Source organism: Mus caroli, chromosome X (assembly GCF_900094665.2).
Source record: "Mus caroli chromosome X, CAROLI_EIJ_v1.1, whole genome shotgun sequence".
In the NCBI taxonomy this organism is placed as follows: Eukaryota; Metazoa; Chordata; class Mammalia; order Rodentia; family Muridae; genus Mus; species Mus caroli.
The window spans coordinates 45,458,213-45,474,849 of NC_034589.1; the positions used below are offsets into that span (position 1 = coordinate 45,458,213).

Below are 16,637 nucleotides of genomic sequence, written 5' to 3' on the forward strand. Positions count from 1 at the left end.
TCTGTCAACTTGGTCATGTTATATAACCAACAATCAAAGTAGGATGAAAGCCAGTGGCAGCAACACATATTAGTGCATATCCTTACTAAATCCTGTGTTTGGTGATGATATTGATAATAATAATAATAATAGTTATTATTATTATTTGGGTTTTTTTGAGACAGGCTGTCCTGGAGCTCACTCTGTAGACCAGGCAGACCTCAAACTCAGAAATCCACCTGCCTCTGCCTTCCAAGTGCTGGGATTAAAGGCATGTGCCACCACTACCCGGTGATATTGATATTATTGAATGAAGTTTCTTGGGCCTTCCAATGTTACAAACAGATGAGGCACCTGAGATTTTATATGTACTACACTGTAATGGCAGACAGTCTGCCATTCTCAAAGTTTTAAATTTTATGTGCACCACAGCCTTACTAGATAAATGCATAGCCCCGGGGGCTGGAGAAAGGACTCCGAAGTTAAAAGTTAAAAACTCTGGATGCCCTTCCAGAAGACCTGGGTTTGACTCCTAGTACCCATAAAAGCAGCTGTAACTCCAGTACCAGAGGATCCAATGCCCACTTCTGGCGTCCTTGGATACCAGGCATGTATGTGGTACACAGACATACATGTAAAATAATGCAATAACATCTTAAAAAGAAAATTATAAAAAGGAGCTCTAGGAAATGAGGAGTGATGTGTGATGAATCAAAAGTTTGCATGTCTCTATTTCACTTGTCAAAAGAGCTGGGGACATTTCTATGTGTGTCACTACATGGGTGAGAGTCAGAGAACAGCTTGTGGGAGCTGCATCCCCCCTCCCAGAAGCTTTGCTCTGGACCTGAGTTTTGGAGCCCTTTGAATCAGCTTCTTCCTTTTGTTGTCTCTGTGATCTTGGGAGAGTTACTTAATTGCTCAAAAGTCTCTTCCTCGATAAAATGTAAAAATGACAACTCCTACTGGAAAAGAAGACAGGAGATACAAACAGAAACTACTTGGTTACATTGTAACTGTCGGTTACTTTGTCACTGGCAGTTAACTCCTCATTTTGCAGATAGCAATACTGTGCTTTGCAGTTACTTCCCCAGTATCATCATCAATATATTAAGTTCAGCTTCTGTGTTTTTTCAACAGTACTTTACCTGGTGTTCATAGTTCCCTAAATCATTCCTTGGCCACCATAGCTAGTTTCCTGGGCAGGGGCTATATCAATCAGACTAAGCCTCGAATTGCCAAAGAAGGTATATCAACGACTAGGTCCATTCAAAACCCTAGCTCCTAAAGAGGCAAAGAGCCGCATGGACTGGACAGACTTAGGAATGCTGCAGAGCCTTGGTGATAAACTTCATGGAAGACAAAAATGAGTTGTAGAATGCTGGGAGCTAACACTAGTGGGAACGTGAAGTTCAGTGGAGTTGCCGGATGCTGTAACAGCCAGCAGAGCAGGGAAACCTAACTGTTATATTTGTTGGGGGAAGAAACATGATTTAAATCATTATCTGTCTTTGTGCACTGTGAACCTTGTAAATGATATTTCTTTTTTGACTGATGTAGAAATTAACTCTCAGAATGGTCAAATAATGATTCATATTCAGGCTCCTTTCTCTCTTAGACAACATCTCATACAGAGAAATCACATGTTTGTTCACCGGAACATCTACAATATTTAACCCAAGCAATTTAAATCTCTTAAAAAATAAGAAATATAAAAATGTTTGGTATAAAAACCATGAGTATGACCAGGGAGAGTAGCTCTGTGGGAGAACAAACAAAGGCATGGGTTCAGTCTCCTCTGCCACTAAAAACTAATAGAAATCAAAGAGGTGACACGTCTGTCATGGGTGAAAGTTCACATTTATTTATGTGCTTTCTCCAGGTAACCTCCTCAACCGCACCTCCCAAGTCCATGTTTAACGTCTAGGAGGCAATTGGTGTGTCTTTGGTGAATGAATGAGGGATCCACCAGTGTCGAGTATACCCAGAAGCTCATAGGCACATAGGGCATACTTAGCTTACAGTCAAAACATTACACCAATCTTTCTGAAATGAATGGAAAGGTTTCGTAAATATGAGGTTCTTCCATGTGAGCCTCAGCAGAAGACCGGAGAAGTTTAAGACTTTCAGAATCCCCAGGAGATAGTACCAAACAAACATTTGAAAAACAACAACAACAAAAACCACCACTGTATTTTTAACAGGCTCCCAAGATCTCATTTCCATAACTTTAACTGTTGGGCACGGAAGAGCAACAGACCAGCACAGGGTGTGATTGTGTCTTGGGAAAATTCTGCCTTATATCATAAAGTGAAAGAAGAAGGAAACTTTAAAAGAAACCAACACAGCATCCAAGTGACAGATTTAGGGGACTGTTGCTTCGAGCCAAGGAAAATGGAAGATTCAGGGCTGGAGATATGGCTCAGTAGTTAAGAGCATGTTGATGCTCTTGCAGAGACAGATGTGTGTCCAGATCACAGAACCCATGTGGCTGCTCACAACCACCTGTAGTCCAATATCAGAAAGCCCAATACCTTTGTCTAGCCTCTATAGGTACCAGGTACACATGCAGTGCACACTACATACAAGTAAGTAAAATACCCAGATGCAGAGATAAAAACAAATCTTTAAAATGTAAGAAAAGATGGAAATTTCAATTTAAGAAGAGAGCCCCCAAAGTGTGTGATGTAAGTGTGTGGGGGATGAAAAAAAAGTCAAGAAACAGGGAAAAGATTCATCATGGGCTTTGAGCATGACAACAGAATTCAGATTTTCCTGAACCCTTGACCTATCTTCAAAGATCCAGATCAAAAGAATGGCTCTCAGGGATGTACTTCCTGGCTTTCTGGGCACTGTCCAAAAATCCTTGGGGAGTGCGATTATGTTAGAGAAGTTCATCTATTGCACTGAAACCTAGTGAGTGGCCTTACTACATCTTTTACATGGACAATTCCTTGAAGCCAGGACCTGTGTCCTTATTTTCAGCTTTTTTTTTATTCCCTCAGTTTTATTGAGATAGATATACTTCAAAAATAGTTTATATATTTACGTTGTATAACTTGATGAGTTTGTGGGGATTTTCTCATATTTATTTTTTAAATGTATTCATTTTTATTTTTAAATTTTTCTTCTCTCTTCAGCCGCAATTGTTCCCGCCCCACTCTTGAAAGGCTTTTTTTTTTTTTTTTTTTTTTTTTTTTTTTTTTTTGGTTTTTCGAGACAGGGTTTCTCTGTATANCCCTNGNTGTCCTGGAACTCACTTTGTAGGCCAGGATGGCCTCGAACTCAGAAATCCGTCTGCCTCTGCCTCCCGAGTGCTGGGATTAAAGGCGTGTGACACCACACCCGGCTTCCAAAAGGCTTATTTTTATTTATCTTATATATGTGAGTACGATATCACTCTCTTCAGACACACCAGAAGAGGGCGTCAGATCTCATTAGAGATGGTTGTGAGCCACCATGTGGTTGCTGGGATTTGATCCCAGGAACTCTGGAAGAGCAGTCGGTGCTCTTAACAGCTGAGCCATCTCTCCAGCCTTATTCATTTTTACTTTATGTGTATGAATATTCAGCCTGCATGTTTGTCAGTGTACCATGTGTATACCTGGTGCCTTTGAAGTTGAGAAGATGGCGTTGGTCCCTCTGGGACTCGAGTTACAGGTGGTTGTGAGTCCTAGGGACTGAATCCAGGTTTTCTGCCAAAACAACTAGTGCTCTTGACTTCTGAGCCATCTCTCTAGCTGCACACTGATTTTCGAGTCAGGATCATGCGGTGTAGCTGAGGCTAGGTTGGAAATCTCAAGGTCCTCCTGCCTCTAATTCCTGAGAGCAGGGGTTATAGTTGAGCACCCTCAGTCATATCCAGCCACCACTTGCTGTGTTAGTGAGGAGCTATGCCATGTCCCCTTTCAAATCTCTATAACCTCCAATACTCGTTGCCATACAGAAGCCATCTGTAATGTTTGTTGAATAAATGGCTGGAGAGTAACCAGAGGCACAGGGCGGTAGAAGCAGATGGATCTTTTGAGCGTAGAGGCAAGCTAGAGCAAAGCAACTGGTGCCCCAGGGCAGAGCCAAGTGGATCAGAGTGAGATGGATGTATTAGATGATGTTGGGACCATTGCTGAGTATGAAGTACAAAAAAGCAGTAACTGGAGCCCGAAGGAGAAGAGCAGAAGAAGATTGGTACTGGTGAATCACTAGGAGATCAGTGGCCTATGCTAGATCCCCAGGCACTAAGAGCAGGAAATAACAGGCTGCATCCATCAGTCATGCTAACTGGGACTGGTCACCACCCCTGGGCCCGAAGGTAACTGAATCCACTGATAATACTCTTGGAACTCTCTTTTACTTCTTCCTGTCTGTAAGGTACTTACTGCTTACATCTCCTGTTGTAGCCATTTGTCTTTTTCTTACTAGACTGTAATCAGCTGAAAGGAAAAGCTGTGTCTTAATCATTATTGTGATGTAGCTGACCACAGTGCTTTGTACACATCAGGCAGTGTACGACTCTGCCTTAGGTGTGCACCTTCAGCACATCATTCTGTATTGGTTTACTTGATGGCCTCAGTATTTAGATCGTGAACTCAATGGGCTTCTGTCGGATTAATCTGTTTCCTTTTGGCTTCGAACTTCGTTTTGCAAACTTTTATTGGCTTAAATTGTGTTCAAGTAGGTGCATGGATAAAAGAGTGGATGAAAGAATGGTAAAAATGTGGGACTAGGGGGTCAAAAAGACCTATGCTGTTCAAGTGCTGCATTTTCTCTTACATATTTATCTGTATGATTGTGGCATCAATAAACCTGTAAAACTTGGGAGATGGTGGTGGAAGGCCTCTCGTTTACATACAGTTTAAATGGAATACTTATTGTGGATCTTCCTATGCAAATCTCTAGTCACTACCTTAAAGAGTAACCGCAGGCAAAGGGCAGTGGAAGCAGGTGGATCTTTTAAGAGTGCAGGCAAGGTAGGGCAAAGCAACTGGTGCCCAATGCTTCCAGAGCACAGGAGAGATGCGAAGTAGGGGGGGGGCACAGGTCTAGGTGCTAAAATCAGGACAGATAGATAACTCAGCACCTGCACTACAGAAAGATACCTTATAGCTAAATGATTGATTTGTAGGTCCTCATTGAGTTCCATGTGAATGAATCAATGTTACACCACTATGGTTACTGGTTTCTTGTGCAATGAAATTTAAGGTTGACCTTGAAAAGAAAAAAAAAATAAAGATTGATGGAACGACGTGTAAAAACATTGGATCCAGAGTGTAAATCCACTCCCATTGCAGGAAACATGGCTAAATCAAAGACAGCTTTTTAAAGCCTCGCTGGTTCGTTAGATTTTTTTTTTTCTTTTTAAAAAATGGTTTTCCCTCGCAGAGGCCAGAAGAAAATAACAAAAGTTGACCCTCACATAAAGTATACTATGTCCCCAGACATTAATGTGATTTGTACATATTAACTCATTTCTCACAACATTTTCTGAGGGAGACCATTGCGTTCTCCATTTTAGAATTGATAAGTCTGAAGGACGAGAGGTAATACAACGTGATCAAGGTCACAGAGCTGGAAGTGAGGGAGCTGAGAGTCACAGTCAGGAGTATGCCTCCAATAAGCTAAGAGAGAGAGTGAGGGGGAGAGAGAGAGAAAGAGAGACAGAGCGAGCGACAGAGAGCGAGCGAGCACTGCTTTAGGTATGTAGCTCATTTGTGTGGAATATAAAGAAAATCACTCATCTTTTTTGATTATGGCAACTCCAGCATTTACAAAGAGCCAGCCAGCTATTAGGGTAATACATGCTTCAGTTGCATCCTTAGTCTTCTTCACAATAAACTTGGAAGGTATTTCATCCTCATTTCCAAGACATTCTGTCCTCCTCCAAAAAAAAAAAAAAAGGTTGTGTGATTAAAACGATTAGCCCAAAGACGGCCACGCAAACGGGCAAATTGCACTGGGAGCTCTGTCTTTGCGGGCAGTGAAATCAGGCGAAAGGAGGACCCCACAGGGATGCCAGGAGAGTACAATGAAATAATGGATGTAAAAAAGGCCTCGACGAACAAGTGCAAGGGCTAAGGCCTGTGCATTTGCTTCGCGGGAAAACCGGTTCCCCAGGACCTGGTTCCAGGCTTTCTGGCCCCAACCCAACGCCTTCTCCTCCCAGTGCCCAGCTTTCTCTTCAAATCTCTTTCTCCTCCGCTCCTGGCCCCCAAGCCTCAGCCAGGAGGCAGAGCGGAGAATAGAAGGTCCGCGCGCGAGCAGGAGGCGGGGCACCCCGAACCTTTCGAGGGGCTGGTCTGCGCGCGTGCGTCGTCCTTCGGCGGCTTCAACCGCCCCAGCTCGGTGACCAATCAGAGTGCCAGGCGCGCTCGAGACGTCTCAACGTCCTGTGGGTCGTGTGCGTACGGAGGGAGGCAACGTAAGGGCGCTCGGCGAGCCCGTCTCTCCTCGAATGAAAGGAAACAACCCCTGGCGACAGAGCCCCGCTCTTCGGCAGTGCCGGAGAACCGACTCCCGCCTTCCCCGTCTCCCCTCGTGGGCGCTGTCCTCCTTTCGCCCAGCCGTGAGCCCCACTGGTGAGTTCCCCGCGGTAGCCAGGGGCCCCCCATTCTCTCTCTGGCGGGAGAAGACGAAGAGGATGGCGGTGGCCAGGCCGCCGCCCCTGCCCGTTGTTACGGGGGGGACTGGCGGTGGTCTCCTTCATTGTCAGGGACCCCCAGAGGCGCCGCGCATTGTCGGTGCTCCCTACAGAGACTGGCGACCTAGTGCCGTGGGGGCGCTGAGGGACATGTTAGGCGGCAGCCTAGACTTCGGGGGAGGGGGCTTCACATCGGAGGAGAGAAATACTGGGATGGGGGCTTCAAAAAAAAACTCTGCTGTCGCTTAGATGGTTTCAGTGGTAAGGAGGGTGACTACTTCCGAAGTGTAAGAGAAAAAAAAATTGGTTAGGATGGCATGAGGGTGAGCCTTAAGGAATGAGGGGGAGAAAAAGAAAAACTCCCCAATAAGGGGAATCGGGCGAAAGTGATGGATAAGGAGATGCTTAGGAGTCTGGTCCTTAGAGGACGAACTCCTGGGGAAGGGAGGAGTGTGAAGAAGGTGATATTTTCCTGAATTCCAGAGACCTGGCCAAGGACAATCGGAGGGGGGGACCCCAACTTTCTGGCTGAAAGGAACCTACTGAAGTGTTGGGAAGGAAGAGACTTTTTCGAGTTTATACAGCGCTTTGGTTAGAGGGAGATTTAGGAAGCTTGTGTGAGATTGGGGAATACGTAACGGAGAGAATCCGCTCTGTTTCCTGTCTGGTCTTTATTACATGGGCGAACAGCACGGCGTTCTTTTGCAGTTTCTATTCGTTTCGATATTCTGTGTGAAAGTGAAAAATAAATCTTTTGATCTTTGAAAAGCCTTTAATTTTCCTCTGGTTCCTACGTAATATCGGGTCTTATTCATACAGTTCAAATTTCTTCACTACCCTTTGGCTTGAAACAACTGGAAAATTCCTTTAGTTTCCTTTTGAATAACCGCAAAAAAAAAAAAAAAAAAAAGCAGTGCGAAGCATGTAATAATATCGTGCAACCAAATTCAGGTGCTCTTCCGGTACATTTCCTATTCATTTATTTCTCTTCACTGCAACTTTGCTGAGAGAAAGACCGTGTTATCTTTGGAGGATCGCACTTATATCTGTGAATTTCAACTGGCTTGCATGCGGAAGGTTTTTCATCTTCCGGAACTGCAGTTTTGTTTTGTTTTGTTTGTTTTCGGTAGAAAACGTTCTTTTAAGATACTAGCCATTGACTTAAGCTCTCGAGTTTGGTTCTCAAATGCCCTCCTTGGTCATCCAGGTGGTTTCTACCTCGATGCTTCACAGCATCTTGGAAAATCGGAAATGCATTCATTGTTTCAGCGGGGTTTCTTTTTCAGACATTTAAACAGTATCTCCCATAAAATTACAGTTGTTTCTTTCACCTTTACACATTATCCATAATGTTACCTTTCTTTGAAACATCTCATTGTTGGGTTAAAGTATTGAACTTTAAGCTTTGCCTGCTCTTGAAAAACCTTTAAATTAAAACGAAAGCGCTCAATAGATGTTTTTGAGCCCCATAGTAATGCTGATAGAATGTCCTTATTCTGCTTAACCCTAGACCACAAGTGTGACAGTAGTAGATAAAAATCTGTATTTTTTTTTGATAGACAGTTTTGCGAGTCGTCATTGTTTCCATGATGGGCTCTGGTGCTGCATGGTTTATAAGGCAGATGTAAAAAAAATCAGCAAGCTCTGCACACATGCATTATTTGAATTTTAGTGGAAAAATCCAATTAGTCATTGCATAGCAAGGCAAAATTTTAATCGTTTGTTGCACATTTGTGTGTTTCTGTTCACTTTCAAATAAAATATAAATTACCAAGAAATATGTGAATGCTTTACAATGCAAAGTAAGTATATGTGTGTGTGTATATATATATTTTTTTTTTCTCTTTTAGATTTTGGAATCTTTGGTATCTAGAAAAGCAGGTTCTGAAAATTAAGATGAAAAAATATACCGTTTGTTAGTTAAAAGAGGCAATAGTGAATAAAGATAGAATGGAGTGGGGTACCATTTCAGATTCAATTTGGGGGATAAAGGATGATTTTCCCTCTAAGAATTTTGCTTATCTTCAGCCATTTTTTTGAAAGCTAGTGCTGGGATTGTTTAGAAACAGCACATTAAAGATGCCTATGAAGATAAGATTTATCATGTAGCGTCTTTTCAGCTGCCCTGGATGACCTGGAGAAATGCTGAATACATCATGGTGACTTAACAGAGCCTATAATGCATTGCATGGTAGTAAAGAAAACACATTTAGAACTCCAGTAGCAGATCTGGGTGCTATTTATGAATCTTGGTGTTTTTGCATAGCTCTAAAAACTGGAGCAGCTATATTTTTCATAAAGCAAGTGGAGTGGACATATACTTGCCAGAGCAAATGCAAACACACTTCCTCTTTTGTTTCTTTTGTTTCTCTGCTTTCTTTTTTTTTTTTTTTAATGCTAAAAGCTTTGCTGCCTATTTCTAATTAGTTTCACAGTTTATAGCCAGTGTTCTGAAATCAGTATTATTGAGAAGTACCCCATGGCACTTTGGAAGACTGAGGTATTTAAAATTATAGGTAGCATTAAGAGTTTGTTAAACCTAGCAAAGGAGAGAGAGCAAGACCTTTGAAGTCTTGTTCAAAAGCAAATAGTGGATATAAATTAATGAGAAGAAATGTTTTCTTTGTGGCTTCATATAACTTTACATCCTGATGATCCTCCGTGAATGGCTCTGAATGGCGCATTACCTTGCTGCTACTGCTGCTGCTGCTACTGCTGCTGCTGATTAAGAGATGCTTCTCAGAGTTACCAACTAGTTAGTGAGCCAAGTCTCTAAGCACAATGTCCTGAGAATAGTTAAATGTATATAAATGGCAATAACTGAATAAGCTAATTTGAAGACAGAAGTTTGAGATTCTATTGATTGTGATGAGTGTTATGCCAACCTGGATCTAAGCCGCTTAGTCCCAGTAATTGGGCGAATTATACAGATCAAAACACTGATTTGAAATTTGTTGAGTGATGGTATTAAATGATCTGTGTTGAGAATGATGATCCAAATCTGTAGACTTCTGTGTTACAGCTTTTCTTCCCTTTTTTGGTTTGACTGTACAGCCTATAATTATAATCTGATCAAATGTGAGGCTCATTCAGAATTTTCACAGCATTGCTAACTTATGTATGGAAGTTACTGCATGTAGGAGATCACTATCAGATTGGCTTTTAATAAGTAGACTTGGGATAAATTTCAGTCAAATAAAATGGTTTAGTAAATAGTGGGATCCTAAAGACTGCATTTTATGGTATACTGGTAGGAGCTTTATTATTTCATTACAAGAAAAAGGAACAGTAGCAATAGATAGTCTAAGGTCAAAAACATGCTTTTCTTACATTTGAAGTATTTCAAGTTTTAAAAATAACTATTTCAAAGTTATGTTTAATTTTACTTTTAATGCTTTATTCAGTATGTGAACTGGACAAAAGCAAGCAATTAAAGAATTCAGTTCTCTCAATATTTGGTAGTTTTAACTTGTTCTTAGAGCTTCATCATTCTGTTTCCTTGGTGGACATATATCTAAACTTGAAATTTATTTTTTATCTTTAATTATACTAGTGGATGATTTAGTTTTGTGATTTTGGTTTTCTGGCTGGTTTTGAGACGGGTCCTCGGGCTCACCTTGTGGTGCAGGCAGGCCTCTTCCTTATGGTCTTTTGCCTGAACCTAAGTGCTGAGATTACAGCCATGTGCCACTGTTTGAAGCTGTGTTATATATTTTTATCACACAAGAGCAGTTTGATTTCACATCTTCTAATTTGGATTTATTTTGATTTCTCTCAATGACTCTAGATTTGATTGCTTTCTTGCCACTTCTTTTTCCCTTTCTTAACATCTCTTACATACGGAAGGCATCTTGGGGTTTTGATATTTATCTCTATTAATATTTAAGTAACTATATTACAACCTGGGTCAGATATTGAGCTACTTGTGTGGATCCATATAAGGTCATTTTGAATGGAAATTAACCATTTTGTTGCCGTTTTATCCTCTGTAGCATTTCTTGAGGCTTAAAGTGGCAGTCTCTAAACACTAAAAATCATGTCAAGCTCAATTGAACAGAAAAAAGGGTCTACGAGACAGCGTAAATGTGGCTTTTGTAAGTCAAATAGAGACAAGGAATGTGGACAGTTACTGATATCTGAAAACCAGAAGGTGGCAGCACACCACAAATGCATGGTGAGTATACTGGCATCTATCAAGGGACCACAAAACCATTTGAGAAAGAATCTTTTTTTTTTTTTTTTTGGTTTTTCGAGACAAGATTTCTCTGTATAGCCCTGGCTGTCCTGGAACTCACTTTATAGACCAGGCTGGCCTTGAACTCAAAAATCCACCTGCCTCTGCCTCCCGAATGCTGGGATTAAAGACATGTGCCACCACACCCGGTTTGAGAAAGAATCTTAATAACTAACATATTAGTATTACTGAATATGAAAAGCAAAAAAAAAAAAAAAAAAAAAAAAAACCCGGTTAGATTTGTAAGAAATGGTTTAACACTATACAGTGTCATTTTAATAGAAAATTTATTTTTAAGTTTAGCATCTTCGTCATTGTCTTGATGTAATTTATATGCAAACTGTAATTTTTTCAAATGTTATTTATAGCTGTTTTCGTCTGCTTTGGTGTCCTCACATTCTGATAATGAGAGCCTTGGTGGATTTTCTATTGAAGATGTTCAAAAGGAAATTAAAAGAGGCACAAAACTGGTAAGTTGGTATTTCTGCCTCTTAAGCTTAGAATTACTTAAAACTCACGAAGAAGGAAATTACTTATTTTAAAGTGTTTTACTTTGTAGATTTCCTATAATTTTAAATTGTGGGCTGTTTTTATTTTCCAGGGAGTAAATCCAAAGCTTTGTTTGTTTACAGCTCAACAAAAAGGAGTAAATCAATATCTTGAAATATTTCTTCTCCCAAGGAAAATCTTAAAGCCTATGATCACTTACAAAATAAGCAGCTTACTTAATTTGCATGTATCATGTTTCAAATCTTCATTCAAATGTAATGTTCATAATTCTGGTATGTCTTCCCTTTTCGTCATAAAGTTCGGATGGCTCATCACAGACTGAGATGACAGTGGCCCGGTCAGCAGGGAAGTGATAAGTCTTGCTAACAGAATCTTGGTCTGGGGTTTGGCTATATGACACAGCATCTATGACTTTGGATAATTTTTGGTGAATTTTCCAGGAGTTTTTCCAAAGCTACGCTAGAGTTATGTTCCTGTACTTATCTTTACCACCAGTAACCAGTGTGGCCAGCTGTTATATTGGTCCTTGGGAAAAGTAGCATAATCTCAATTGGTATTTACAACACCCGACTTATCTTGCAGTGCTTCATTGACTGAAAGATTTCTTTTCATTTGGCTGTTTTTTCTTGTTTGATCTCTTAATTGGAATTACATCCATTGTTGTAGTGAGATCTTAACTGTGAATGCTATCTTATCATCCCAACCCTAAACTGTAAATAAGAATAGAAAAGACCTGGAGTTTTTAAATGTGATTTCCCTTTGATGACTTTTCTTTGCTTCTTGTAACTGTAGTATGCTGATCTTTTTAAAGGGACCAGGACACCATATTTTTATTTCCTTTTTATTTCCTGGTCCTTAAAACTAATTCAGATGCAATAAGAGAATGCTATTTACTTGAAAATAGTGCTGTAAACCTTATCGCTTAGCATATCCTTTGTCATTATAAGTAAGAATCCTTCCTCTTCTTGATAAGATAAACCGGGCACACTTGATAATGCCTCCTGTTCTCAAACCTGGTATTTGCCCCTGATACTGACAGAGGATTAAGAAACTTGGTGCCATCATTTTGAATGTTACATGAAGCAGAAGTATACATCTGTCAGTGGTGCTGTATTCAATCGAGATTTCATTTATTTGAACCTGTTTGTAAAGAAAATACCAGAACTGGATAGAAGTTTTACTATTAGGAACTATTTTGTTTTGAATGTCAGAAACTGATATGTTAATTTCTACCCCTCCCCAGCCCCACCCCAGGAGTAGTGTGCTATAAATAGCTCAAATTGCTCCTTGATCTAGTGAGTGGAATAATATTGAGGGTTAAATGCCTAGAAATAGTAATAGGCTTGGGCTTGAATCCCATCCCTGTCACTAACTGGGTGACCCTGAGTAAGTTATTTCCTTCCCTAAGCCGGGCCTTCTTATATAAGGGATAGTGCACACACCTGACTCACAATGTTATTACTAGGATTAAAAGAGAATATGCAGGACTAAGCGTGCTGCTCAGTTCTTGGTTAATATTAAGACGTGACCAATGGTAGCCACCTCTGTGGTTATTCCTTACAGATAAAATCCTGCTAATGTCAGAGAAGACTAATTGAAAGCATGCTAGGAAGACAAGTCATGAGATGAAATATTTTTAGGTGCTTGAGATTGAATCCATGGCTTAAATATGCAGAGCATATGCTTGACTCCTAAACGACACCTCCAGCCCTATAGCTTTCTTTTCTGGAAAATTACCATGGACACATTGTTATCTCAGACAAGTCACTACCTTCCTTGTCTTTTGCTGCCGATCAGTAGATACTGTTTTATCATCACATACTACTAAACAGCAATGAGAAGAAATTGTTATAAAAGGTAGAAGGATTTACCAGAGGCTGGTGGGCATGACTCATTGATAGATTTCTCAAGCATGCACACTATTGCCAGCACAAATGCACTAAGAGTTACGACTTGTTTCAAAAGCTACTTGACACTGTGGCTGTCTTGGATTGTGGGATAGCGGCAAAAGAGGAGTGTATTGGAGCCTCACCTGTTTTCTTCCTCATCATCCAGAGTCTTAGAATTGAAATTATTCATTTGGTGAATTGGGAGAACAACATTTATCCATTTCAGTTTGAAATGATTTCTTAGATTTTAAATTTTTGGTTTATTTAATGTGCCTGCATGTTTGCCTGCTTGTATGTATGTACATACATACATGCACTATGTGCATGCCTGGGTCACATGAGGCCAGAGGAGGGTATCGGATTCCCCTGATATTGGAGCTGCCATACACATAATCTTCTGAAAGGATCCTATGAAAGAAAGAGCAGCAAGGGCCCTTAATGAGTAATCCATCTCATTAGCCCCTTAAATTTTCCTCTAAGATTTAGTTTTGTTTCACTTTATGTGTACAGGTATGTTTATATGAGTGCAGCTTCCCATGGAGACCAGAAGAAGGCATTGGTTGCCCTGGAGCAGGAATTATAGGCAGTTATGTGTTGCCTGATGTTAATGCTGGTAGCAGAACTTGAATCTTTTACAAAAGTAGTATATACTCTTAACAGCTAAGTTCTCTCTCCAGGCACTGAAATAGCTTAGCTTTCAGTTTTCTTCCTTACATTATATTGTTTTCTTTTTAATGAGGTACTGCCAATTAACCAATATTCTTTATTTTAGTTATCTTTACTTTCCCTGGTATAGCTTTGTCTAAGCAATAAAAGGACCACAGTTCATGTAGGAAAGAATAAAAAAAATAGCTTTATATATCTAAACTATGTATAAACCAAGTAACTGGTTTCCCTGGGCAGCTTTTTAAAGCATTTAATTCTGTGAGCCTTTTTGCCCTGACTCCACTTCCTGTGCATCTCAAGATGAAAAGGGTCATGAGTACCCACTGAAAACAGTCCAAAGCAGGAGTCCAGTCTGCTGTGTGCATTCATGGTCAAATTCAGCCAGTACCTGCTGTTCCTTCTGAAGGTGTTCATTTGCCCCATAGAAGAGGAGCTGACCCAGGTCTTGATGCAGGTTGCAGGTGGCTGGATGGGAATCTTACAGAGGCGGGGATGCTCAGTAGAGCAAGAAATGTGGGTAGATGGTTCCTGCAGGTATACAGCTCCTCTACCCATAAGCACTTTTCTCACATTTCCATATCAGCTTCAAGGATCAGAGAGGGAAAGTTATTTTGTATGACTGTATTTATCTCTTTTCTCCATTTTATTAAATATATAAGCCCAAAGCTGTGCTTGGTAGAGCACACCTTCAATCCCAGCACTTTGGAGGCAGAGGCAGGTGGATTTCTGTGAGTTCAAGGCCAGCCTGATCTACAAATGGACTCCAGGAAAGCCAGGGCTACACAAAGAAACCCTGTCACCCCCACCCCAAAAAACTTTAACTAACTAAATAAAATATATAGGCCCAAGATATAGGAAGAAAAAAAGAAAATAACTATTTGCAGTTCTTATTTATTTTTCCCATAATGACTTCCGGTTCTTTATTAAAGACATACAAGATGCCATATCTGTACTCTGTTCCAGCTATATTTTGTTTTCGGTGTTCGTTTTTGAGTCAGGGTTTCATGTGACCCTGGCAGGCCTGAAACTCACTGTGTAGCTGAGGGTGGCTTTGATTACTAATCCCCCTGACCCCTCTTTCCAAGTGTCGAGATATTATACGTATGTGCTGTAGCCACCTGATAAGTCTATCCTTGTTCACCATGTAGACAAAAATGTGATTTCCAAGGAAAGTTCCAAGTAATGGTTGCTCTTTTGGATTTGCTGTGAGGAGACACTGGAGAGTGGTATTTGATTTGAAGAATGTATTCTTTCTGAAGCACCTTGGTGATATCACTGAGCTCTAACTCTGAGAGTTACTTTTACTAATTGGTACCTGTGTCAGATAGATAACAGATGTCAAAAGAATTCAGGAGGTCGCATAGTTCACCTTCCTTACCCCTAGGCAAGATCTACCTAAGCCATCCAGGATGATACACTCCTCTGGCCTGTTCTGGTGTTAGCAAACTGATTCTCTACTAAAGTCACATGAAATACGAACAGTAATGTATTTGAGGAACTCATCCCTCTGTAATTCAAGTACATCTCTTCATTTGAAGCTCTTTATTCTATTTCCATTAAAGGCGTATTCAGGATTGTGGTATTTTTCTCCCTTTATTTAAAAAGGCCATCCTCACATGATTCCCAAACTGTCCTATTTTCAAAGGAGAATTTTCTACTACACCTTACGAACTCCGCTGGATGGATTTTTTAAAAGACTTTTTATTTTTATTTTATATTTACATGTGAGTACACTGTTGCTGTCCTCAGACACACTAGAAGAGGGTATCGGATCCCATTCCAGATGGTTGTGAGCCACCATGTGGTTGTTGGGAATTGAACTCAGGACCTTTGGAAGAGCAGTCAGTGAGTGCTCTTAACCTCTGAGTCATTTCTCTCTCCCGCCCCTGAATGCCTGAATGAATGTTTTATACTTTTTCTAATGGTAGAACCTGGTGATACTTACGGAGTACTTGATATGTACTAATAAGGACTGGGCTATTTTAGATACAGATCCTGATTAATCCTCACAGTCATACTGCAAGAAAAGAAAGTCCTGCCTTACACAAAAGGAAACTGAGGGGCTGGTGAGATGGCTCAGTGGGTAAGAGCACCCGACTGCTCTTCCGAAGGTCCAGAGTTCAAATCCCAGCAACCACATGGTGGCTCACAACCATCCGTAACGAGATCTGACTCTCTCTTCTGGAGTGTCTGAAGACAGCTACAGTGTACTTACATATAATAAATAAATAAATCTTAAAAAAAAAAAAACAAAAGGAAACTGAGGCTCAGAGAAGTAAAGTCTGTGGTCATATAGCTAGCACTTGGCAGATCACAGATTTGAATCCATGGCCAGAGCTCCTAATTATCAGGTTATACTAGCTGTTCGTTTTAGCTGCTCCATGCCAAATCACATTTTTTTAAAAGTATGATGGCTTTCTAATGCAAATTGCAAAGTTTAGGACATGCTCAGACTCCTATTTAATGTATTTTGTCAGTAGCATTATCTTACTGTTAGGACAGAACCCTATATGTATGCTAGGTAAAAATGGTCTATTCTTACACTGGAGATATTTTTTGTAGTCTCTGACCATAAGAAAACACATTCTACATAGCATTTAAGCAGTTGGAGGGGGGCATGTGACATGGCAGAGGCAGGGTGTGTATAGTTATGATCTAAATAGCCAACTCCTAGTGAATGTTCATTCTTTTTGGAGGGTGTTCCCTATTTAAGAGGTTAAGACTTCCT

The 16,637-nt window shown here is 40.5% G+C and overlaps 1 protein-coding gene across 1 annotated transcript in view; it reads left to right on the plus strand.

Annotated features, from left to right (window-relative positions):
* The first annotated feature begins 6,325 nt into the window (after positions 1-6,325).
* Phf6 (PHD finger protein 6) overlaps positions 6,326-16,637 on the plus strand; it is a 45,166-nt gene continuing 34,854 nt past the window's right edge. The window contains exons 1-3 of the mRNA XM_021153596.2: positions 6,326-6,548; positions 10,603-10,784; positions 11,213-11,314. Of these exons, the coding sequence (XP_021009255.1) occupies positions 10,647-10,784; positions 11,213-11,314 (240 nt within the window). The 5' untranslated portion in view covers positions 6,326-6,548; positions 10,603-10,646. The remainder of the gene's footprint in view (positions 6,549-10,602; positions 10,785-11,212; positions 11,315-16,637) is intronic.